This window comes from Terrapene carolina, unplaced genomic scaffold (assembly GCF_002925995.2).
Source record: "Terrapene carolina triunguis isolate 2854851 unplaced genomic scaffold, T_m_triunguis-2.0 Scaffold926, whole genome shotgun sequence".
Taxonomy (NCBI): Eukaryota; Metazoa; Chordata; order Testudines; family Emydidae; genus Terrapene; species Terrapene triunguis.
The window spans coordinates 567,760-594,128 of NW_020665277.1; the positions used below are offsets into that span (position 1 = coordinate 567,760).

General features: G+C 46.9%; 1 protein-coding gene across 1 annotated transcript in view; it reads right to left on the reverse strand.

Moving 5' to 3' along the window:
• Positions 1-26,369, reverse strand: part of PLXNA2 (plexin A2) — a 177,190-nt gene that overhangs the window by 84,434 nt on the left and 66,387 nt on the right. Inside the window, exons 6-10 of the mRNA XM_026661161.2 lie at positions 25,647-25,743; positions 21,089-21,203; positions 8,861-9,061; positions 5,948-6,044; positions 2,956-3,146 (exon numbers count right to left, since the gene is read on the reverse strand). Coding sequence (XP_026516946.2) covers positions 2,956-3,146; positions 5,948-6,044; positions 8,861-9,061; positions 21,089-21,203; positions 25,647-25,743 — 701 coding nt within the window. The remainder of the gene's footprint in view (positions 1-2,955; positions 3,147-5,947; positions 6,045-8,860; positions 9,062-21,088; positions 21,204-25,646; positions 25,744-26,369) is intronic.

Sequence of the window (26,369 nt, forward strand, 5' to 3'; positions counted from 1 at the left end):
GTTTGGGGGGGGGGGGTTGCTCTGTGACTTTGTGGCGGGGGAGGGCAGTTACAGATCTTATGCAGCGGTCCTTATCCTGGCTCACAGATCCACGCAGCAGGGGATCTGTAACCCTACCCCCCCTGCCAGAAAGTCACATAGCCGACACATACACACAGTCCCCCCCAGGAGTGCTGGCAGGCTCCATTGAAATAACCAGTCCACCAGTGCGGAGCCTGTCATTCCGGGAGTTTAGAAGTATCATTTGCATCAGAACACTAAACCCGCCCCCCGCCACAGTCTGCGTCCCCGGTTTAAAATATTCCCGCGAAAACAGCAATACAGACAACGGTGTTCATTAAAAAATCGAAATGATTTTATTTTTTGGGAAGGGGAAGGGGGTGAAGGTTGTATGTAACTGGAGAGGATAGTCAAAATGGACTGGGTAAAGAAACGGGGGCAGGTTCAGCTTTTCTGTCCACAAACTGAAAAGTCACTGGTTGCCCTGCTCACTCAGGAACCTAGCTTTCAAAGCCTCCCGGATGCACAGGGCGTCCCGCTGGGATCTTCTAATGGCCCGGCTGTCTGGCTGGACGTAATCAGCAGCCAGGCTATTTGCCTCTAGCTCCCACCCCGCCATAAAGGTCTCCCCCTTGCTCTCACACAGATTGTGGAGCACACAGCAAGCTGCAATAACGATGGGGATATTGGTTTCACTGAGATCACAGCGAGTGAGTAAGCTTCTCCATCTCCCTTTGAGACGGCCAAAAGCACACTCCACCACCATTCTGCACTTGCTCAGACGGTAGTTGAACAGTTCTTTTTCTGTGTCCAGGGCGCCAGTATAGGGCTTCATGAGCCAGGGCATTAGCGGGTAGGCTGGGTCCCCGAGGATGACTGTAGGCATCTCCACATCCCCAAGAGTTATTTTGTGGTCTGGGAAGTAAATACCTTCCTGCAGCCGTCTAAACAGACCAGAGTTCCTGAACACGCGAGCGTCATGAACCTTGCCCGGCCATCCGACGTAGATGTTTGTAAACCGTCCCCGATGGTCCACCAGTGCTTGCAGCACCATTGAAAAGTAGCCCTTTCTATTGATGTACTGGCTGGCCTGGTGGTCCGGTCCCAGGATAGGGATGTGAGTCCCATCTATAGCCCCACCGCAGTTTGGGAATCCCATCGCGGCAAAGCCATCTATGATGACCTGCGCGTTTCCCAGGGTCACTACCTTTGGGAGCAGTACCTTGACGATTGCCTTGGCTACTTGCATGACAACAACCCCCACGGTAGATTTGCCCACACCAAAGTGGTTCGCGACTGACCGGTAGCTGTCCGGCGTTGCAAGCTTCCAGAGGGCTATGGCCACTCGCTTCTGGACAGTGAGGGCTGCTCGCATGCGGGTGTCCTTGCGCTTCAGGGCAGGGGACAGCAACTCACAAAGTTCGAGGAAAGTCCCCTTCCGCATGCGAAAGTTTCGCAGCCACTGGGATTCATCCCAGACCTGAAGCACTATACGGTCCCACCAGTCCGTGCTTGTTTCCCGGGCCCAGAATCGCCGTTCAACAAAATCCACATGCCCCATTGCCAACGTCATGTCCTGGGCGCTGGGGCTCGTGGTTTCTGACAGCTCTGTGCCACTCTCCGACTTCAGGCTCTCACGGCGGTGCCGTAGCCTCCTCGCCCGATTTCTCTGCATCTGCCTCAGGGAAAGGTGTATGATAAGCTGCGAGGTGTTGAGAACGGCCACAAGTGCAGCGATGGTCGCAGCGTGATCCATGATCGCAGTGCTGTGGCGTCCGCGCTGTCACTGACCAGAAAAGTGCGCGAACTGATTTCCCGCCGGCGCTTTCATGGAGGGAGGGAGGGCGTTAGTGACGGACGGATGACGACAAATTTTTTTTACCCAGAAGGCATTGGCGGCTCGACCCAGAATTCCGATGGGCAGCGGGGACTGCGGGAACTGTGGGATAGCTGCCCACAGTGCACCGCTTCCAATATCGACGCTCGCCCCGTTAGTGTGGACTCACAAAGTCGAATTACTGTCCTTAGTGTGTCCTTAGTGTGGACACACACGTTCGACTTTGCAATATCGATTCCACATATTCGATTTAAGTAAAATCGAATTACCCTCGTAGTGTAGACATACCCTTATACTGGTTTAGCATAAGGCCACTATGAACAGCTCTCTGCTAAATGGAAAATAAGCCACTCAAACCGTAAAAATGAATTTGCAGGGTTTAACTAAACCTATTTAAAAACGGATTCAGGTTAAACTGGTGCAGCTTGTGTGTAGACAAGGCCTTCATTAAATTGGTGCAAGTCTGTGCGCTGAGAAGGCCTGATTGTCCCTTGTGCAGCCATTCTGATTTGGTAACATTTTATGCCCACTTTACATTCATTTTGCACAGGTGCGAATGGCAACACATAGTGCAGGGCAATGGAAAATTAGACCCTAAATTTGTATTAGAAACTAGCTAAGCAAGAAATCAAAGGCTTCCTGGATCCAACACTCTGATCTGGCCCCCAAGAGCCACCACCAACAGTACAAGCATCATCCCAACAACTGCTTTACAGTGAATAATTCCTCCAGGAGACACCTCGTGTAGGGTCCTAACTCCCTCCCTGTAATCCAGAGAAGTCAATTATAGACTAATTACCTCCCTGGTTTAATAGTATCCAAGGAGCAGGGCATAGCGGTCACCCCAGTGCTGAGGACACATCCAGACAAATGACAGAGAGGGAATGGTCGGCAGTGAGGGTGTAACCCCTGGTCACACGCTAAGGAAGCAACACATTAATTTTGCGGGAAGCACTGAAGTGTTTTATTCATTCTTCTTCAGTGCAGAATGGAGGATATCTTGTATCTGGGCCAGAAATGAGGCAGCCAGGAGCAGACACAAATCAATCTGGCATTTCAAGCATGATGAGGTTAAACAGAATGGGCCAGGCGGGCTCGCTGTGGCTGGATTCTCTTACCTCGGTGATGCGGGGATTGGAGCACTTGACGTTCCTGCTGGACCAGTCGAGCCAAGGGTGAATGGGGGAACTGCAGTGCTGCCGGAGCGTGCACTTGGCCTCTCCGCTGCACCAGCCGCATTCGAACTTCTGATCTGCTTTCAGGCACAGGCCGCAGCTCTCCCGCTGGGCAGCGCATTTGTAGAGGTGAACTGTGGAGAAGGGAGAGGCGTGGACTGAGCACTGACCTGGGGACTAAATCTTCAGGACCAAAAGAGCTACATCTGCTTACAGTATTAGTAGAGATGAAGACAGCCCACAATTCCCCTTGACTGATGAAGAGAAGAGACCACCTCATCAGGCACCAGTGGAGATGCTTGAAAAAGATGTGTGTGCGGGGGGAAGAAGGGGAATAGGGCCTGTGGGGGTAATGAACTGAAAGGTTACCGATAGATCTGCCTTGTACCTAAATGACTGTAAATATTCTGCACAGCTCGTGGGGTACCGTCTCTCACATTTGTTTTTCAACAAGCTGATCGCTCCCTGCCTCTCGCTCTCTAACTCAGCCGTTTCTGATTGCCCTGACCACCGCGGATGCCCAGGTGACTAGTGCCAGCTGGGACAGAAGCAGCACTGTTGCAAAGCTGGGCAGCGTAGTTGGAGAACCACAGGGAACGTTAGTCAGGCTCATCAGAGCCACGCACGGTTTTGTTGGCAATGGAGCTTTTAAGTCTTCTCATTCCCACTTATCCTTTTTCCAGATGTTCTCAGACATTATTGCTCCCATGCTTGCTTTGGAAGGCAGCGTTGAAAACCTCTTTGTTTAGTTTACTCCATTGACCTAAACCAAGAAAGAGCTCATTGAAACAATGTCTCCATTTCCAGGGAGCTTGGCAGGGTCTCCCAACAGGGCTCCAACGTATCAGGTTCCTCAGAAAATTTCAAAGCATTCAAAAGCAAAATGTAACTCCTACGTGGATAAACAGGAACCTGTTAAATTGATGTCCCTGCTTCAGCAAAATGGGACTATTAACAGGTATTCTTTTCAGGGGGCTCATCTGCTGCTTTCAGTCTATTTTGCTCTGCAATACACTAGATTTTGTCACGCAGCCATGTATTCTGGTACCAGCTCTATTTTCCTACTGCATTCCTCCTAGAGCTGGAAGTATAACAGGTTTCTTTCTTTATCGGGGCTTGGCTGCTCTGGCTCGCTTCAGAGCAGGGCAAATGTAGATTTTCTACAGGTCAGATCTTTTAACAGGTCTTTTCTAAAATGAGCATTGTGGCATCCAGAAGCAAAGTCCACATAATGAACTGCAGTATCCATATGGACTACTGCTATTACTGAAGATATAATAAGAGGCACATACAAAGCGCACACTGAATTTTCACATGATCAGAGGTTTTAGATCTAATATCCTGGTTAAATCTACTTCCCTAAAATTATCACAGGCAATTGCGTTTGAGTGGTGGGCAAGTGGTATTCCCATGTACAACTTGTAAAACACTTGGGGATCCTACAGGGTGAAGGATGCTATATAAAATACAGAGCTGTAGGGAGGCCCATAGATATTTTCAGAGGTGATCCCGCTAGGTTAGGATTGATGTGCCTTGGTAAGTTAGTGTATGAAGAGAAGCTTGGACTGCTGCTGCCCATGTTGTGTGGAGAGACAGAGGGTTTTGCAGTCTGTCCAAAGGTGAAGTTTTTGCTGTTGCAGATTTCTAGTCACTTGTTATTTATGCTTATTGCAAATTATTCTCTCTCCTTGCACTCCCAGGCCTGTTAAGTTCATGCTCCATTCCCCTTGTCAAACTATGCAGCACTATTGTACAAGTGTGTCCCATTGGGATTCCCAGATTTCAGTGCCCAACATGAAAACCTCGCCTCAACCTTGTGGATGGCTCAAAGTAACGTGATATGAGAAGCACAGGTCACATCGTACTGACCTGTGACAGAGGGGTGTGAGGCAGCCACAGGGGTTATAGTGGACCACAAGCTAAATATGAGTCAACAGTGTGATGCTGTTGCAAAAAAAGCAAACATGATTCCGGGTTGTATTAACAGGTGTGTTGTGAGCAAGACACGAGAAGTCATTCTTCTGCTCTACTCTGCTCTGGTTAGGCCTCAGCTGGAGTATTGTGTCCAGTTCTGGGCACTGCATTTCAAGAAAGATGTGGAGAAATTGGAAAGGGTCCAGAGAAGAGCAACAAGAATGATTAAAGGTCTTGAGAACATGACCTATGAAGGAAGGCTGAAAGAATTGGGTTTGTTTAGTTTGGAAAAGAGAAGACTGAGAGGGGACATGATAGCAGTTTTTAGGTATCTAAGGGGGTGTCATAAGGAGGAGGGAGAAAACTTGTTCACCTTAGCCTCTAAGGATAGAACAAGAAGCAATGGGCTTAAACTGCAGCAAGGGAGGTCTAGGTTGGACATTAGGAAAAAGTTTCTAACTGTCAGGGTGGTTAAACACTAGAATAAATTGCCTAGGGAGGTTGTGGAATCTCCATCTCTGGAGATATTTAAGAGTAGGTTAGATAAATGTCTATCAGGGATGGTCTAGACAGTATTTGGTCCTGCCATGCGGGCAGGGGACTGAATTCGATGACCTCTCGAGGTCCCTTCCAGTTCTAGAATCTATGAATCTATGGATCTATGTGACAGAGATGTCTTTGAGCTGGCTGCCGGTCAATGTGTTTAGTAAAGATTTCCTTTTTGCAGTGTACAGGCTGCTTTCACTAAGGGCCAATTCTGTAATGCTGAGGGTCTGGGCTATGGCTAACTGTGGGCTAGAAATCTGGGCAGAGTCCACACTGGGATCATAATGATGCTGGGTACAATGGTGGTGTAACTTGGCTGTGACTAGCAGGGTTCTAACCCAGTCTTCCTGTGAATAGAATTTTCTTTTTCTAGAAATGGGCTTGACCACACACTCCCCCACAAGCCCTTATCAGGTCCCCTCCACCACATGACTCAAGGATAAGACACTGCAGCAGTAAACAGAGCACCCCTTACCTTTCAAATCCTCTGGGTTGTCAATAATGAAGTTTCCATTCCAGACCACAGCAAAATCCACTGCTAAGTTGCTTATGTCCATCCCGTCATAGAGATACTAAGGAACAAGATAAGAAAAATGTTTAGGGGATGTGCTTGGGAGGATGTGTCAGGAAGAGACACCAGGAAGGAAATTACATATATATATATATATATTTATAACTAACAACTTTTTGCTTAAAAAACACATGATGATGTCTAAGTGACCAACAATTCTAACTCTCATTTCTAGGATCCTGCTTTGGGTCCACATGGTGAGACTCATTTCTCCTTGCCAGAGAAAGATAATTAAAATCAGCTGATGGACCCTGCAAGAGGTAATAGATTAATTATCCCAGACACACTGACTGTTCTCATAAATACAGCCCCACTATTTAATGAGACTAGACTGAGGCTCTACACAGTGGCACTTCTGCCCAGGAGACAGATTGGGCCAACTTTCCGTCTAACACCACACTCCCTCAATGTAATCAGGAATGTACAAATGTGCTGCAAAGATCTGACAACTTACTAAGGAAATATTTCAGTCAGTGCGCCCTATTCAGGGTAGAGAGGAGGGATTTTCTAAGTCACCAGTTCAAATCCAGATCAGGGTAGCACTGCCTGGAATGTATATGGATGCCCAGGAGCCATACAGATGAGTTTGGAGGTCTCAGACCATTCTCCTAGTAGACACTTCACAAGTGCCATAGTCATAATTAGCACATATTGGGCCCTATGCTGGCAGTCTTTGCAGATCAACCAATGACTCCAATTTTCCTACAAGGAAAATGTCAATGGGACTGTAAAAAGCAAGCATATTAAAGAAACCCCACCAAAACGCTTGACTGTTTAGTGTTCCCTTCCTCACAGATTATTTATCCACATCTGTTCCACATCAGCCTTCATGCTGTCGAGCAGAATGTGACCTGAATGGAATAAGTACAGGAGTAGGTCTCATGAGGTCCAGCGTTCTAATCCCAACTCTGACACTAGCTCCCTCTGTGGTCTTGGGAAGTCACTTAGGGCTTGTCTACACACAGAAGTTGCACTGGTTTAATGTAGATCTACTTATACTGGTTTAGCGTGTCCATATACATTTACCAGCGTGAACTAAACATTACAAGCCTGGATTAAACAGATATCAACGTGGCCTCACCCACATAGAGTTGCTCTGGTTTAACTAAGTCAGTGTAAAACCACACCTTTAGTTGTATTGGTACAACTTTGTGTGCAGACTGGCCCTTAAACTGTCTGCCTCCAGTTTCCCATTTGTATAAAAGGATAATAGGATTTCTCTAAAGCAGGGCTGCTCTGAGTATTTGTTAGGTAATGTTTATAAATCACTTTGGATAGGAAAAGGGCTATTTAGTATTATTACATTTATTATCTACCCTGCTATGGGGCCTACAGAGAGCTAGTGAGGCACAAATATGCAGGGAAATGTAAGACAATTCAGAACCTGATTAATAAGCTAGGAGTATCTGCATGGATTGTTAAAGTAGATCCTGAAGTTCCTGGTTCCACCATCTAGAACCAAGCAACTCTAGCTATCTGTCCATGCAGCTCTCTAAAACCCTCACTGATACATGACTAGAGATCAGAGACCCAAACTTCTTCACCCAGCCCTTTTTCCATTTGTAGACTAGTGTCTTCTGCAAACAAACACAGAGGCACTTCCTCTGCAGTTTGGAGAATGGCCTTTGTGAAGAGCTGAGATCTGCATTGTGCTGTGAATGCAGCAGAACCTGGGTTTTGTTCCCTACCACGTGCAAGAATGACTGCAAAAAGCGAGAGCCTTCCCGCTAAGAAGTACGATGATATTCTCTGTTAATGGTTCCAATGGTGTTCCTACAGCTTGAGAAGTTGCTGTAGAATCTCTTGGGCTTTACTTTCATGGGCTATGCCACGCTGCCACAATGCAGACCAAGCTGCAGTCGTTCCCTGTATGCATGTCTTTAGTGGTTTCATTCAGAGAATTTGTATCACTCTGCAGTGCCACGTCTGCTCCCCCAGCTGAGTCCCATTCCCCTCTTTCCTAGCATTGCACATTCCATTAAGCTGCGGTGACCTGGAATTTGACAGCTCTCTGATAAGAGGCCAATAATTCTCTCTCTCTCTCTCCTGTGTGAATTAGCTTGCCTTAACACCTTTGTTGTATTCTTCCCCCCACCTGTCCCTGTCTCGCCTTCACTGACCCCCCCACAGTCACTGGCAGATAAAGGACCTTCGCCCAGCCAGTATTATAATTAAACACCTCACATGCCTACAGCAGATTCCCATCTGAAATTCAGGATTAGTTTAACCCCTAGATTTTTTTATTCCTTCTGCCTCCCCTCCCCCATTTTCCTTTCATCTTTTTTCTCTTCTAGTTAAATTTGCCTTATTCACAGTGTCTCCTCGTTGATGTCAACATTAGGGTGACTGCTGTGTTAGAGGTAGGATGGCTGGTTTAAATAAAATAAAGAGGCATCTCTAATATCGGTAAGTGGAAGCATTGCCTACTGGTTAGAACACAGTGATGGGTGCCAGGAACAACAACTGATTCTAGGCCCAGGTCTAACACTGACTTCCTCTGTGGCCAGGGGCAAGTTATGTAACCTCACTTAGTTCCCTCATCTGGAAGTAAAGATAACAATACTTACCTACCTCACAGCATGTGGAAGCGTTAGTCAATGGTGCAAATTCAGCCCAGGAGCAGGCTCTGCAGCTCCCTGATAACCTCATCCATTCAACTCTAAAGCTTCTGCAATCCAGGACTCACTTGCAGCATGGCCATTGACTGTTGGGCCCCCTTTATCCTACCCCTCTCCCATCACTGCAGCCGCTCCCCTCTCTCACTCCAACAATCCCTTCCCTTCTCCCGCGTCAATCCCCAGAGCACCGGCTCCTTACCGAACTGTTCTGGCACTGGACGCTGGAGCTGTTGAAGCGCAGAGCTGGCACACGATGAATAACTCCTTGAATGTTGAGGACACATTCATACCCACGCTGGCCAGACTGGGGCTGGGGCAGGTTTCTGGCTTTCAGTGTGATGGGCTTCACCTCCCCTACTGGGATCAGAATCTCTTCTGTGGGAAACAGCTGTGGGCAGTCCTGGGAGGAGCAAACATGGAGACAAAGGTGCTCCAGTTATTAGGGGGCCACTTACCTTTATATAACATCAGGTCTGAACACTCCTGAACTCTGGGCATTTGGGACATTAACCTGGATCTAAATTGGATGGCTGTTTACCAGGCAGGGCAGCCAAACATCCCGCACTTGGAGTCCAGCATGCACCCCGGGATACTTGATCACAGACAATTCTCTTTGCACTCCTCAATCTGCCCCCAAGACAGAAGATTAAGTGCAGGGAAAAATAACCTTCAGCAATATTTTCTGCGCAGGATATTTTCATTGCAGCCACACAAGAGGGGATGTTATTATTCAGGAAATATATTGAAGCATCATTGTTCTTCCTGGCTTGCTGTGGGCTATGCATTTTATCTCCGGAGACACAAACCCTGAGAGTACCCCCGACTCCTCTCTTCCCCCAGAAGCTAGAGGCAATGCATTATCAATTGCTTCTGCTTCCCAACTCCAGCAAAACCCAATTTTACTGGGAGGTGGATTGGATCCTCCTAACTACACACTGAACACTCATTCTAGGTTTCATTTTTAATCAGGTTTCATTCCTGGGGTGCACATCAGTGTCTGTTGCTTCAAAAACAGACTCATCGGCATGGGATATGCTTCCCTTTTGCGACCTGGTGCCACTTCTTTCTGTGTTTTAATTTAGCAAAATTATTTCTATATCCTATCAATTTCACAATCTGTAACCCCAACTCCATAAACCTATTCCCCTCTTCTCTCTTACCCTACCCCATCATCCAACACCTCTGGCTAGTCTCCAACTGCCCAGCTGGACCTGTATGCAGCAACAGAGATGAGAGGGAAATGGTTTTCCTGACCCATGAACATTTTTGAGATTTCAAATATTTTCCCATTCTGCATCCGGACAAAACTGAGACCTTTCAAAAGTTTTCACAAAAAACAGAGAGAGAGGGAGAGACTGACCCCTCCCAATATAGCCTATAGCCTGGAGGTTAAGGCACTGAGATGGGATGTGGGAGAGCCAGGTCCAAGCCCTAACCACTGGACTACAGGTTATTCTGGGGTGGGCTCTTAATTCTCTCGTTTTGACTAGAAAGCCCAATCTGGGCTCAAGAAACCTTTCTAACCAGAGTTTCATCGACACCAATCCTTACCAGCAAAAAGTTTTGGTTTCGATTAATTGACATTTTCCAATGAAAACCCCACGTATTGAGAAATTTCCAACTAGCTCTCTGCAGAAAGCCGAAGGGGTCACCAGTACAGATCCTCTCTTAGCTCAGTGACGCACGAGTGGGACTTCTGCCACCTGCAGCTGGGCCCGGAAGGAAGCTGAAGGGCTGAGGTGCTATTCCTGTATGTGAAGCCGCACCTTCCGCTCCCATCCACGCTGATGGGAAGACAGAGGTGTCCAAATGCTCAGAGATTTGGTTAAAATAAGCACCCTGAAGTTTAGGGCTGGGATTTTCAAGTAGACCCAAGGGAATTAGCACCCAAATCCCAATGAATTCAAATGGAAGATAGACACCTAACGCCCTTAGGCTCTTTAGAAAATCCCAGACTAGATGCTTCTATGAACTCATCTTGAGTCTGCAAAACTGGGTCCCAGCTCTGCAGACTGGTAGAGATTGGGTAACAGTCCTGAAAGCCCGTCAGCAAATGCTAGCTGTAAAACAGATACCTGATTCACAAAGGGTCCAATTCTGCCATGCTTCCTCGCATGACATTCCCGCTGAGCTCAGTGGGCATTCTGCGTGCTGAGAGCTAATGTGTGCAGGATGGGGCCCTCACTGAGGGGGAAATGAGGAAACAAAATCAGGCTGCTCTATGCACAGCAATCCTAGTTTACACTGGTACGTGAGGGGGATGAGTGGAAAGGTTGCACGCTTAGCGTGGATGCTCCAAAGCTCTCGGCATACTGTGCAGGCAGTAAAACTGCCCACACGTATTTGCAGCTACATCCACAGATCTGTTGCAGTCGTTCACTGGAGATATCTCAACGTGCCAGATATAAAGCAAAGCTAGCTAAGGAGATGCCAGCTCTCTAAAAAGATGAACTTTGATGTCGCTGGAAGCCAGGATGCCAACTCCCCTTCTTCCTCGCAAGATCCCTTAGGCCTCAGGAACTTAAGCCCCTAACTCTTCTGGAAATGGCCCCTTTAGACTTCCTAGAGCTTCCTCAGATTAAGCCTGGAAACAGCAAACCCGGCCTGTCATCCTACAAAATCCTTCTGTTTCATAAAGGGAACCTATGATCCTGACAGGCAGGAGGGAAGGTGTTTCTCTGTGGTGGCTAAGTGATTCAAGCCAATGGACAGCGCAAGCATTTCTCGATCCGGATTCAAGATTCTATTCACCTTCGGGACGGAATCTGGAGCTGTGCCAAGAATAAAACTCTCCTAGTCAAATGCAAATGGTCAGAGTGTTATAGAAAAAGCCCTAAAGCACCATCCTCCTGCCAGGTCAAAGTTACAGCAATTGGAAAAAACAACAAGGAGTCCGGTGGCACCTTAAAGGCTAACAGATTTATTTGGGCATAAGCTTTCGAGGGATATAACCCACTTCATCAGATGCATGGAGTGAAAAATGCAGTAGGCAGGTGGCACCGGACTCCTTGTTGTTTTTGTGGATACAGACTAACACGGCTACCCCCTTCTTACCCACAAAAGCTTATGCTCCCAATCTTTCTGTTAGTCTTAAAGGTGCCACAGGACCCTCTGTTGCTTTTTCCCTGATACTGAAGAATTGGAATTAATTTGCAAACTTGACACCATCAAATTAGGCCTGAATAAAGACTGGGAGTGGCTGGATCACTATAAAAAGTACTGTAATTTCCCCTCTGTTGATATTCACCCCTTCTTGTCAACTGTTGGGAATGGGGCACATCCACCTGGATTGAATTGGCCTCGTTAGCATTGGACTCCTCACTTGGTAAGGCAACTCCCATCTTTTCATGTGCAGTATATTTATACCTGCCTACTGTATTTTTCACTCCGTGCATCTGACGAAGTGGGTTATAGCCCACGAAAGCTTATGCCCAAATAAATCTGTTAGTCTTTAAGGTGCCACCAGACTCCTTGTTGTTTTTGTGGATACAGACTAACACGGCTACCCCCTGATACTTGACAGCAATTAGAAAGGAAACCAAGAAACCAGAGGGGACTCACAAAGTGGGAAGGGGGAGCTCAGCTGCAGCCCCCAGGGCTGGAGGGGGTGAGGGAACACACAGAAATTCCACTGCAGGCCTTTCCGGCTCCAGTCTGGAGAAACACACATGGAACTGAAAACGACAGAGCAGGGAATGGGCTCTTTTCGCCACAGGAACCAGCAGCCTGTCTCCTCGAGAGCTAACAGACTATGACAGATTCTGGGGAAGAGCCTAATATGGCCTGGGATTTAGAACTGGGCCCCCACTGTCTTGTATCTAAGAGTAAGGTAAATGGGTTCCTCTCCTAGAATGACAGAGATGAGGGGTTCCTAACAGCTACCCAGAGAGTGGTAAATGACCCCAGATGCAGCACCACACAGCCAGGGCCAAACAGAGAGGCAGTCTCCACTGTCACTGAGTTTAATGGCCCACTGTGGGGAGGTAATGGACTCCTTCCTGAGTTGCTGAGGCTTCCAATACTGACCAGAGATCCGGACAATGAGAGGACTCAAGTGAAGACAGACCTGAATCCTGAATTATTTCACAAAACAAGTAAGCTTTGGGGGTCCTTAGCTTGAGCCGGGTGAAGTGAAAGTTATTTAATCTTTGAAATGTGCCCGATTTGTGAAGCTGGAAACATTTTATTAAATTCTCCATAGCAAACCAGACAAAAATATTTTCTCAGCATTTGCATTAAATGAGCAAACAACAAATCAAAATGCCAACATGCCACAAACTGTGAATTTGGGAAAAGTGGCAGGAAAAGGTGATAGCCTCTATTTAAGCACGTGGCTGGGAGTCGAGAAGTCCTCAGTTCAGCTCCCATTTCCTGTCCCGGCCTGGCCTTAATAGCATTATTTAACATGTGTATTGTGGTAGAACCTGGAGGCCCCAAGTCAGGGATCAGGGCCCCATTGTGCTAGGTGCTGGACATACACACAATGACAAGACAGCCCAGGCCTCAAAGGGCTTCCAATGCAAGTGTCTGACGAGAGACAACAGGCGATTACAATGAACAGATGGAAGTAATTAACAAAACTTCACACTTCTGGGCACCTAGAGAGGTCGTTAAATAATTTAAATATGCAGGATATCAACTGTACAAACAACATTTAGTAGTAAATATCATTACCCTCATTCTACAGATGGGCAAACAGACTCCAGCAGGTGAAGTGATTCTCCCAAGGTAACATAAAACCAGGATTAGAAGCTAGGTCCCTAAATGCCAAGGCAGGATTATCTATCTACAGTATTTACATGCCCCCTACAATTGCAGTACCTGAGCACCTCTCAGTCTTCAAAGTATTTGTCCTCACAACCTCCCTGTGAAGCACGATGGAGGACTGATGCCCAGGAAAACCTAAGTGACTTGTCCTGTGTCACACAGGAAGTCTGTGTCACAGCAGGGCACTGACCCAATGGGTCTGAGTGCCAGCTAGTGCTCTGACCATTGGACAACCCTTTCTATCAATTAAACTAACTCACCGAGAGGCAAACACCACAAGAGCGTTGCCACCAGAATCCAGCTCTTTCCATCTACGCAAGGAGGAAACCCACAAATTTCATTAGCGATCATTAGCCGAATGAATGCCCTGCCCAGCTCACAGCTATACTGACGGGATCTCATCTCTCCACTGACTCAGGCATGTTGTAAATGAGAAACAGACGCTGGCCAGTATGAGAGAGCCAGTAGCTTAAGTTGCTGCCTCGTAAACTCTTTTTTTAATGGCACTTTTCCCTGTATATTTTTTATTTTATTTCTAACAGGCCTTCCACGGATTAACAGCCAAGAGTGATTTTAAACTCCAGCAGAGGGGAAGACAGCCATCCTGGGGGGAAAAAATGACCGTTCCTCCGATGTAGTGACTTTACAAGCTGAAAGGGAATGCTTACTGTTTTAAACATTGACTCTGACATAGCTAATACTTGGGTATCACAAGTTCAAATCACAGCAGGGCTGATTCAGCATTTATACGGCTAAGAATCATGCTGCAAGGGCTCTCTGAAGAGCTGTAGGCACTTTTAAGAGCTTGCGCAATTGTCTAAGACAGGGTTTTCCCCCAATGTCCTTGAACAAAAGTTCTTTCCTTGTCCTCTCTGTTGTGCATTATTAAGCAGAAACCGGCCTCCACCCCAGAGATGACTGCATTTCAGTGGGTCTGTATTTAGCTGCTCAACCCCCCACCCCATCAAAAAAACAACCAACCCAAAACAACCTTTAACTGTGTCGCTGCAGGAGAATCTCAATATTTAGCCCTGAAAAAATGAATATGTTATGGACCATTATCCTTCTTGGCAACAATCATTCACTAGACAAGCGGAGTGTTGAAGAAATTCTTTTTTCCTATAAAGGAGGAAAAAAACAGAACTCACATTTTTCATATCATATCTGTAGAGCTGAAATTGCTGGTAGCAAAAAATGTTCTACCATCATTAGAGGCAAGTAGGACATAATGGATTTTTTCTTTTAGTAAGGGTTTCACTGGGAGAAAAATGTCACATTGGGATACTGGGGAAAATAAAGAGTCAGTCAGATTATGAGTGCACTCTACTCTGGGGACAAGGGAAAAAGTGCAGCCCCTATATGTTGTTTGACAGCTACAATGATTGTATTAATAAGGGGACATAAAGTTTGGAATGGAGGGATATTCAGGGAGATTCCACATTACCAACAGCACAGGCAATTGTGGGGACCACATCGCTGCTGGCCGTTTTTACTGAATTTATCAGATGAGTGATTGAAGCTACAAAACCTGCAGGGGCTCATGGAGGGTGCTGAGTTTTCTCAGAAGTTGCATACATTACTGAAAGCACCATCGGGGCCGCTCCATTCCCTGTTTGTGCCAGTTCCAATCCCAATTCTCTGCTTTGCTTTCGGTTCTTTTAAAAAAATTGGTCGCTGCAATAATGCACAAGGTCATCTGTGCACACATGCGTTTGCATAGCCTACGCATGTGATGGAGCATATAGGTACGTGTCACTGCATTAATGCACCTGGGCACCTGCGCGTGTGTTTGTATGCTCTGTATACACGACTGGGTATCCAGGTATGGGTAACTGTTTTTGTGCAGACATGTAGACTTGTATACAGTGTGTGTGCCTGTCCAGATACAGTCTCTCCTAACTTATCCATTATGAGTGAGTTTTTAATCACAATTATTTAGTTTGGGATACACTGCACACTGTATGAATACCTCTTCTATTGTTAATAAACTTCAGATGTTTATTGATGTTTTCCAGAAATTTCATAAGGAGGGGTGTGTGCACGCGCATTCACATGCACACCGCTTCCCTCTACTGGTTGGAATACAAAAAGCACAACTGGCACAAGCCCTATACAGCTGACAGCTAATGGAGATGCTCCTTTAACTCAAATGGCAGGTGCCTGTGCTGCTGCTGATGAGTTTTATCACTGCTGCCGCTATGAAGTTCTGAGTGTCCCTCGAGTGCTCCATAAAAGAGAAAGAGATGCTGTCAGCGGAATACGTGATTTGTTCCATAAGTTTACTTTCTTTTCTCATTCATGAGAAGTAAATCCTGTAGTGAGTTAGAATGGGCATTAGTACCTCCACTCTCCAACGCAAGAGTGACGCATTTTATAGAATGTCCTGCCTATGAAATTTCTACACACACAATTTACAGAGATGATCATATTTTATGCTTCTACTCCCAAAGATCCCAAAGGAACTATACAAATTCCACACCAATGAAATGCAGCGACCTCTGCTGCTCTTACTCAGGCAAACTACCCTAGAATTTTGGGGCATTTCCCTTGAGTGAGGCACTTATTTAGGGCTTTCCATATGAGGAGCATCAAGTAATTATGCACAAAAGTTATAAGCATTAACCCATGCTAAAACACTCAGACCTAGATCCTGCTCTTGCTGGTGCAAATCAGGAGCTGCTCCACTGATGTCAAGGGCATTGCCCCAGATTTAACCGAATGGAACAGAGAACAGAATTTGGCCCTCAGAAGCCAAGCATGGAAAGAAGAAACTGAACTGATTCAGTGGTGGATTCTCACTGGTAAATTCTCTATTACATGACCTTTTGTCCTCTCTTTTGTGCTGTATGAATTCAGTTGCAACCTGTGTCTCGGCCTGTATTTTGTAAAGTGCCACATGTATTTACAGCACTGAGATAAGTAATAATAAATAATAATAAATTAAAAAACAGCAGTTTAGATCAGGTTATGTCTAAGCGGTGTGGTAGTGTAGATACTACATTGACGGAAGGGGTTTTCCTGTTGTCATTAATTCACCTCTCCGAGAGGCAGTAACTAGGTTAACAGAAGAATCCTTCTATCGACCTCACTGTGTCTACACTGGGGATGAGGTTGACCTAAGTACGGTGCTCAGGCATGAAATGTTTCGCAGCCCTGAGTGATGTAGCTAGGTCAACCTACGTTTCAGGTGTAGACCAGGCCTTCTCCAGTGAATGTATCCCTTTGCAACCCGTGCCTGAGACGCAATCCTGCCCCCACTGTAGTCAGCGGCAAAGCTCCCTTGACTTCAATGGGAACCGGATCAAATCCCTGCACTTTATCTTGTCATCCCCTGGAGTTTCAGATCGGTCTCTCCCACCCATCCCGCTATCACTATTTCCTGCGCCCCTGTTCCCAAACAATGACGAGCACTCCAGGCTCCAGCTGATACAAATCTCATGATTGAAAAAAATGTTACCAATAAACCCAACCACTCAGTTTCAAAGCTGGGAAGAGTGAATCCTCCTGCATAAGGCTTTTCATTGCTACTAGTTCTTTTTCCTGAGTAATTGCCAAATAGCTTCACCAAACTTGTCTCTCCAGGAGTCAGGCCTGATCCAAAGCACACTAAAGTCAATGGACAGACTGCCACTGACTTCAGATAAGGCCCCTAGTGTGCTCCTCCAGAGCGAACACATTCCCGCTCTTAGAGCCCATGTATTTAAAGGTAGGGATTTCAGTGTAAAAAAAGGAAGCTTCAGCTTTATATTATTTCTTGCAAGGAACTTTAAGCATCCCTGAAAGCACCAATAGGCACAATCAGTTGTAAAGACATCCCTCTAAAAGCAATAATAACTCAAACCTAAACCCGAAAGAGTCAGAATGGATATGAAATTTGGCTCTCTGTAAGCTCTCCGAGCCTGAGACACTCCATCTCCCTGATTCAGCATCTCACACATGGAAATGACATTATCTGCACACAGTGGACATCAAAGAGGGAATGGATCCCACATCCTGGGAAACTAATAGGATTTATTTGGTTCTCTCTCCCCACTGGGACGGGGCATAAGAATGTATTTATGTATCTACATCCCTCTCTGTCTGCATGTTTTATACATTTACACAGACATATTTTATACCCATAATCACCACACACACGCACAAAACCCCAGCCTCCTCACACACATTAAAATCATGTTATAGGTCCAATTTGAGTCTGCAGAAGTGGGGAAATTCAGCTCAAGGCTCCATCTGTTTTGCCTCGGGGGCTAAAGCCATATAAAGTGAGACAGTCAGTGCTATGAAATCCCTCTGCGGTCTCATCTCAGAAAGCCCTTGTTTTTGTGGATGCAGGTGGGCCCCAGGCCTCTGTATTTTCAGCACCTTGAGCAGGGATATTTAACCATGCGACTTGTATTGATATTAATGAAAGTCATGTGGCTTAAAAAAAAACCACTGAGGAATTAAGTAGTTTGTTGCTTTAATTCTTAGAGAACTGGAAACTGTTTTCTAAGGGTTTTGATTGGCTGCGAGGGGATGCTCCACCTGGGATGAAGGGCAGTTTCTGGCAGATGTCATAAACCAGGATCAATCAGCTCTGTCATCAATCAGTTCCGCTTGGAAAAGTGGCTCTGTATTACTGTTATCATGGGATTCCATGCTTACTGTGGCAATGACTCCAGATCAAATGTGCCCCGTTTATAAGCAATATGATTTTTTAAAGGCTCAGTACCACAAATTCAAACTGAGAGTCAACACGCTGAGTTCTTTCCTTCTCATGCATCATCACCAGCCACAGAGGTTCTGCAGGCCAAATTCCACCCCTCAGTGACACTGGGCCAACCCAACTGTCTTCAGATTAAGCTATCAGAGACACCTGTGCCAACTACCATCCGCCAGCAGGCAAGATTGCACGGGTGTAGTTGCTTAACCCAGTAATCAGGTTAGAGTAAACAATTCTGATGATGGTGCAAATGGAGGAATAGCATCCAGGTCACTCCCTTGAGCAGCAGGAAAAAGCAGCACAAGATTACTTTAGTCATTATAGCCAGCAGATCTGACTCTGAACATGAGCTGGGAGCAAATCTGTGATACGAAGACGCCATTTCACAAAGTCACCTTGCATTGTGGAACCCCATTTTGAGGGCTCTGGGTTCTATTTGCTCTTTAACAGAAACTGGCAACTCCTAGTAGCATCAAAGGAGTTGCATGAATGAATCCTGTTGGAAAATAGATCCCCAAGGACCAGAAATATCTGAGTTTTTCCTCCTCGGAAACAGCAAATTAAATTAAACTTAAAACATGAGAATAGTTCTAAACCCATGCGAGAGTGTGTGCGTGCAAACGCTTCTGTGAGAGCAAGTGTGCACAGGTGTGAGAGTGGGCCTGCAGCATGTGCTTCTCTTTGGCCATCCTGCCTTCATGGAGGCAGTTCTGGCTGCAATATTGTTGCTTATGTTCTGTTTGCAAGACAATAAGCCCTCTGTTATGAAGGCAATGATGTCTGTGAGCACCAACTTTTTACTAGGGCCCAGTGAGATCATTGTGATCTGAACTGTGTTAAGTGAGGAAACTTTTTCCCAGATAATTATCTGACCCCATGAATTTGCAGGAGTGAAGTGCCCATAATAAAGGCAGTAGGAATACATTTCATTTCCTTTTTTTAAAAAGGCAGACAAATTAGCCTTTGGTGGTTGCATTTGCATGTGTGTTCATGGGTGCAGGGTAACCACAATGAATAGTGGACCATCCGCATTATTATCATTACCCCGCATCAAAGGTAATCACAGAAAGGCATCAGACAGCACATAGCCTAGTTCTTACCAGTGGAAGCTAAGAGAAGATCCACCGGCTAAACGAGATAGAGGAAGAGCGACAGAGACCTAAGGAAAAGGCCGCCCTATAATAGAAATAGGAAGCGGTCCTCTAATTCTTGTGATTAGAGCAGAAATGGACTCCTGGATCCTGGAACCTATTCCTGATTCTACCACACACTCACTGCGTGACCTTGGGCCAGTCACATCCTCGCTCTATCTCCAGTTCCCCACGTGTAAAACTGGGGAAATAAAATACCCTACCTAACCCTACCAAGGGTTTTGAGATGACTGGACTGAACGTGCTGTGGAAGTGTAAAGCATAATTGCAAAGCCATGGAAAAGAGAGAAAACGCTGAGCGAGAAGGGAAGAAAAAAAAATCACATCACTAAAGAGTAGCAAAAGCAAAGATTCTTGCTCCCTCTTGCTCCCTTGAAAGGAAGTTACTTGGTTTTGTACCAGGATGGTAAAGCTTTCACTTTGTCTCCAGGGTGGGAGTTTTTCCTCAGGCATCTTCACACTCTGCTGCTTGAAACACTTCTTTGAGGTAAGTGCCTCCTCTCGTCAATTCTTGTAAACGGCTGACAAAGGCGGCAGCACCTGTTCACAATTACCTTCGCTGGTCTCTTCACCGTTGCTGATCCCCCACTGATGTACGCACACGTGTAACTCGTTTATGTTTCTTACTTTGTATTACACGACTCTTGGCATCATTTTAACCAGAGAGGCACATGGGTTGCTTTAGTCTCGCATTACTTGTTGATTTCATTAGCAGCCCAATGAGCTTCTAAAAAGCGATAAAGGGAACTTTCATGGCTCAGTGTTTTGCTCTCTTCCCTCTCACTTCCTTAGCCATTTCATCCTGGTTTTCAGAAGCTCGCCCCATTCAAAGCATTTTAGCCTCAGGGGAGCCATAAATCAAGTAAAAGCTGGCAGCCCCAGTGGCCACTGGCTGACCTCAGGCAAGACATTCTGTGGCCCTCTGTCGGAAGGACACTCCATAAACATGTGCCTGCTGCAGATGTTGTGAAGACCCAGATGTAGAAGCAGTAAAGGCATGGACCAAAAGCCTGCCAGAATGGCAGAGATCTTCACGATTGTTATTTCTAAAGGCAGCCACAGCTGTACTCAGCACCTCCCAAAATAGAAAGAAGATGTGATCCTTGCAGAGGAGTTTACAAAACTCAGAGCAGACACCACAACGGGCTGTGAAGTGTCGTTGTTCTGGCTAACAACCTGGCAGTGCATGTGGTGTCTGCAGTGGGAGGAGCTAACAGCTGCTGTGTCCTGATCTCACAGAAGTGGGACTATTTCTTTGTTCGAGGAGCAGAAATCCCAAATCAAACCATTATCCAGTCAGGCCACAGTCAAAAAATTCAGACCTGGAAATGCAGCCCAGTCGATAAGCCTCGGGGATTCCTCCTGCCAGCTCTGCAATTGACTTGCTTTGTGATTTTGGAAAGCCACTGCAGCTCTGTGTGCCCCATATATAAAATGGGGTTAGTGATGCTCACCCACTTTTGAGATCCTTGGATGGACAGTACTAAGTGAGTGCTGATTATTAGTTAGTCTGAATGTACCCAAATCTCAGAGGTGGGATCAATTCAGGCCCATCGCTATTGTTAGATGACATTTTCCTGCTTTGTTCTTATTTGCTACTGCCTCTGCACATCCGGGGACCAGCTGAGACCAGACTAAACACAGAGAAAAATGGGACAAGAGCACAGCTCTTTGCCAGAGAAACAGGAGAACCTCTTACAAACCTCAGATACGCCAACCATATCACACACTGCTCCATAGAATGGCCGGGTCAGCTCAGAACAGAAAAAGCCCAGTAAGAAAACATTTCCTAACCCAGTCCCAATACCTCAGAAACATTGATCCGTCCTTCCTGAAACGAGCAAGTTGTGGGGTCATGAGTGCAAAGGTTCCGATATTTGCACCAATGGCAGCGGAAAGCGCTGTTCACGCAAGACAGGCACCTGTAGAGCCAGAGAAAGAAATAAAGTCTGTGTTACAGAGATGATTATCGGGAAATGAACTTGGCACTGGAACAGACAGGACTATCCATCGGAATATACACAGGTTTATACATACGAAGATATGCTCCTGGCAGAAAACTAAGACAAAATCGCTAAAAAATCAGGGACCCAATAACCTGCATGCCAAACACGGCCTCAATTATTTGCTCCTATTTCTGCATCCCTCAACAGTTTCATCTATTTAGACTGGAAGTTCGTTGGGGCAGGGAACAGTGGCGTAGCCAGGTGGAGGGAACAGGGGGAGCATAAAAAAAAGGCACCACCCGCTGCGGTGCTTTTACTGACGGGGCGGTGCTTTTACTCACCCGGCGGCGCTCCAGGTCTTCAGCGGCACCTCGGCAGCGGGACCTTCACTTGCTCCGCAGGTCTTCGGCGGCATTTCCTTCAGTGCCGCCGAAGACACCCGGAGCGAGTGAGGGCCTGCCGCCGAAGTGCTGCCGGGTGAGTAAAAATGAAAAAGGCGCCAAGATGCTCAGTGGGGGAGCGGCCGCTGCCCCGCTCCCCCCCAGCTACGCTACTGGGAACAGTGGACGTACGTATCTGTGAGGTGCCTAGCACACTTTTGGCACTACAGAGGTAACAGATAATAATGCAATGTTAAGTTTAAGAAATCAAGCACTCTAAAGCCCAGGATTCTGCCCCTCATGCTCTAAAATATAGCCAGTCTTTACATGACTTATTAATACAAGCTGAAGCATTTTTTACAACATGACATAAGGTACAAGAAAAAACAATACTGTGCAATCTTGACTGATTTTAAACCTCAATGGTATCTACAAACAAGCCAGGTTTGAAGAAAATTGGCTCACTTGTTTTAAAAAATTGGAAATATTTAAAGTCATCAACTGTAAACATTTCTATTTGGCCTTTTTCACTCCAATTCAAACCTGGAGCACATTAGATCGCTCGGGGCATACCAAGCATCTGTGCTTGATGTCGGATGAGGCCAATGGTGCAGGACATGTTTTTTGACATGGGGTGAGCCTGCCAGTCCAGGAACTGGCTGAGTATTTACTACCTCACACCTCCTAATCTGCTGACAATGAGCTGGGTGGCTCATAACAATTGTTGATATTTGCAATAAAGCTTCCTTTGGTCTCAGAAGTGGCTGTCCATTGTCAGCATTTCGTACGGTTTCCAGGGATCCTCAATGACCCAAAGGCATGGACTGTGTGACTGAAGGGGGGATATGCACCCCTGTTTGTGCACTGGACAGACAGCCAATGGTCTGTTATTTTCTTTCTAAAGTTACTGTCACTAAAATGCATATTTAATGGCTTCTCCTTTTTACTTCTGAGTTGTATTTTCCTTCTTAAGCATCTGTAATGACCTTAATAGCTAAGGAAGCTTATTCTAATCATGAAAATGCAAATCTGGGAAGCAATATCAAGCGCCGTGAGCTTATTTAATTACTCCTTTATTTGACCCATTTCTGTCTCCATTTCGGTTTGCCGCACTCCTGCCCTCCCACCTTGGACCTGACCTTTAGCTTTCCGATCTGGGGTAGAAGGGGCGCTCTGCTTGGCTTAGCACGGCTGAGATTACAGGAGGAAGGTCATTCTGATGATCAAGCCCAAGAGTTTGGTTAGCCGCCTGTCATTGTAACGTGTGGTTTTCTTGCTGCTGCCTCAGCTCCACTCTGTCTCAGCTGGGAAGGGGCAAAGGTTGGACAGGGAGTCGCAGACAAGTGACTTCTTGAAAGCTCATCCACAGTGAGTGCCTCGGCTCTTTCATGAGGAGAGTTTCTCACACAGTCGCTCCCTCACCCCAGCAAAGTCCCCTCAGAAAGCAGTTTCCATTAAAAAAAAAAAAAAAAAAAGGGTCCCCTTTGCTTCTAAACCAGGAAGCATCCTTGCCCCATGGCATCTGGGAACCTCTCACTCTGAGAAAGGGCTTAGTCCCTGCTAGAAATGGGCCCCAAACCAGAACCATTTATCAGATTCCCCAGCCCTCCCTTGAACTTTGTGGGGCACTTGCATTAATGGACCCCAGATCCAAACCATCCCAGCTTTTAGGCTTGCAAAACAAGAACCCAACTGATGAGGGTTAGCAAAATCACTCCACCCCTACAGACTGCCCCCGTTTGACAATGTACTACACACAGCTGGACGTGCCATCTGTGAGAAACAGCAGAGTTCAGCACACTGCACCGTCCATAACCCAGAGAAGGAAAAGTCATTCCCCACACCGCTATGCAGCCAGAAGGGGCAGAGTATCCTCCGCTCCCGAAGTTTGGCAATGGGCACTAAGCCATTTTTAGGTCTGGTCTCATCCAGGGGCTATGAGCTGGCTTTCTCTCTCTCACTTGATTGGTGAGCTTTCTTCCAGCATGCCTGACTCATGCCCCTGGTGAACTCAGACAGCAGTGCAGGGCAGTGTAGATTTTATGGAAGACACACTTTTAGCACTTTGCCTTTAAGAATTAGTCACTTATGCCATCTCTGACCCCTGGTGTAATTTCCTGTTAGAAAGGGATGAGGGCAGAGTAGACCTATTGCCTCATTTGGTTCAAATCTCCACTCCTAGGTAAGGTTAGGAGCAGCAGGAACTCCAGCCAGATCTCCTGAAGGGACATCCTTGTTCCAGCCAAACTGGTGGCAATTCAGGGAAGAGCAACAAGACTGCATAAGAGACTTGAAGGACGGATTTACAAGGAGGGGAAGAGAAAGGTAGCTAAAATCCATTACGCTTGGCTAAGGGATGAGGAAGTGGGGACATCACTGTCTACAGGGATATGAAAGTACAGGGGAGAGCATGTAGTCTGGATTTGCTGATGGGCTATAACTGGGAGTAATGAGACCCATCTATCGAGGGACTCATATGGGCACTATCTCTGTAGTGCCTGAGCTGAAGTTAAAGGCAAAATGTAGGCTGAATGCCAGGAAACGACATGAAAGCCAAGCCTATTAGACTGTGCAAGAGTCTCCCAAAGGAGTGGGAGAAGCCCCATTACCTGGGTCTTGAAAACTAGGCTGGACAAAGCAATGCTGAATAGAAAAGGAGACGACCCTGCTTGGACACTCCCTGGCCCCTGCCAGCAGGATAAAGCAGGCAGGGCTAACAGAGCATTTCCAGCTCTAACTTCTACCATTCTGGAGCCAGCTGTCCAATCCCTGGCAGTAGGAGCTGCTTCCCCAGCAGAGCAGTTCAGGCCTGCCTTTCATTAGCTGGTCTTTGGCACGGTATTCACAGTCTCCCGTGTCCTGCACATGTTTCACTTTGGTTGTGCGAGGTTTCGGTTTGTCTGTTCCCACTGAGATATCTATAAACACTTCAGAAATTTTAACAAACCCCAGCCAGCAGCGTTCTGCCTCAAGGGCTTCCGCGGGAACGGCTGCTGTGGGGAACACGCTGCTGCACTGCTCAGCCATCTCAAGAGCAGATTGAGAGCCAAGAGGCACCTGTGTCTACTGTCTGCCCTGCCTGAGGCAACTGACAGGGCCTGCACTCGCCTGCTAGGATCTTTTACTGTGAAGCTGAAAGGAGCTCAGAGCTTTGTGGGGCTTCTCTGGCCTGATCTTAGGGGAAAGAGACACAGCAAAGGCGCCATCTCTAGTAGAAACATTTTCTCCCTGTGTGTCTGAAAAACAAGCTGAACAGCAAACCCCAGCCTAGTTCCCTTCACTGCACTCCTGTGCTCTCCTGGCACAACCACCCTGCCCCATCCCCCTTTGTCTTCCTTTTGAGAGTCTACAACAGAACACATCCCTGCGCTGTCTTAGCGGTTTATGGAGGGAAAGGCCTCTGAGTCTCCTACAGATACTTGGAGCTGCTTTATAGGGAACTCCCAGGCACTTTCTTCTCTCCCTTTCCCCGCAGCTGCCTGTGAGTAAGGATGGAGTTGAGCTCACAGTTGCAGGATCACGCAGCTTGGGGGCACCAGCAGGTCAAGCTTCTTTCAGACACATTCATTCTCTGCTAAGGCAGATAAATCTTGGTGCTCTCGGAAAAGTTTCCACATGATGGGGATCTCTTGGTTTCTCTCTGTCGCTGACGACCCTGAAAGGTCAGACTGCCAGCATCAAGCCAGAACCTCCCCCAGTGCGTGACTGAAAATCGTATTCCTCTTCTGTTTTAACCCTCTGTGCTGCCCCACAGCATTTGGGCGATGTCCATCTTGGTGGCGCAAGAAGGGCTCTTGGTGGCACAATACACCTCAGAGCAGTTCTGTAGTCTGGCACGGCACACTGGGTGTCCTGGGAGGAATCCTGTCTCCCTGGGGTGTGTATCAGCTGTGCACTCAAGAGGTTAATAAAGAAACCCATTCCACTATGTACTTAGACAGCAGTCTCCATTGGAGGGGGGTGGGGGAAAGAACCAGGGGCCTGGGTCTGGGATGCTGGTAGGGAGGGAAAGTGGGAAAGGAGGGAGAGGGTGTCTTACAATTGGTGAGCACTGCAGTTGTAGAATTTGAACTCCGTGCTGACGAACATCTTTCCTGTCTCCTTGGATTTCAGCTGGAGCTCCAACCCGAACCAGTCTGGAAAGAGAGGAGGGGAGGGGGATTACACCAGAAATAATGGCGATTGCAATGGACGAGGTACTGGTTTTCTCTCAAGGCAGGGTTGACGATTCGCTGAGCCCCCCTACTTCTGGTGTGGTGTGGAGAAAATCAAGCACCTCTGGTCCCACTGGTGCACTAGGACACCAGGCTGCACCGGGTCTCTGAAAGCTAAGGGTCTCTGAGCAGCCAATAATCCACACACTGTGTATCCTCTGGGGACGTCAATGGAACATGCCGTGCTGTTCCATGGCTGGCCAGTGGAAGCTGCTATGAGAGCATGACACGGCCTCTCCCAAAGCTCCTGGGAAGCTGAGCCAACTGGCTCCATGAACCACCCCCCACAGTCAAATCACACCTAATGAGGTGGGAAAACACACTAGAGAGGTAGGTTCGCACTCCACCTTAGGTCACAAGTGAAATGAGTGTGGTGGTCTCATCACATTCCCTAGAAGAGGTTTCCCTTCAGCATAAACTCACAACAGGACTGGGGATAATTCACAGTCTATCCTGAAATGCAGCCCAGGATGGGATGTTGCAGGCAAGGACTGGAGGGCATTAACAGAGCTAAATAAGAGGCTCACCACTGGAATAATCAAGAATAA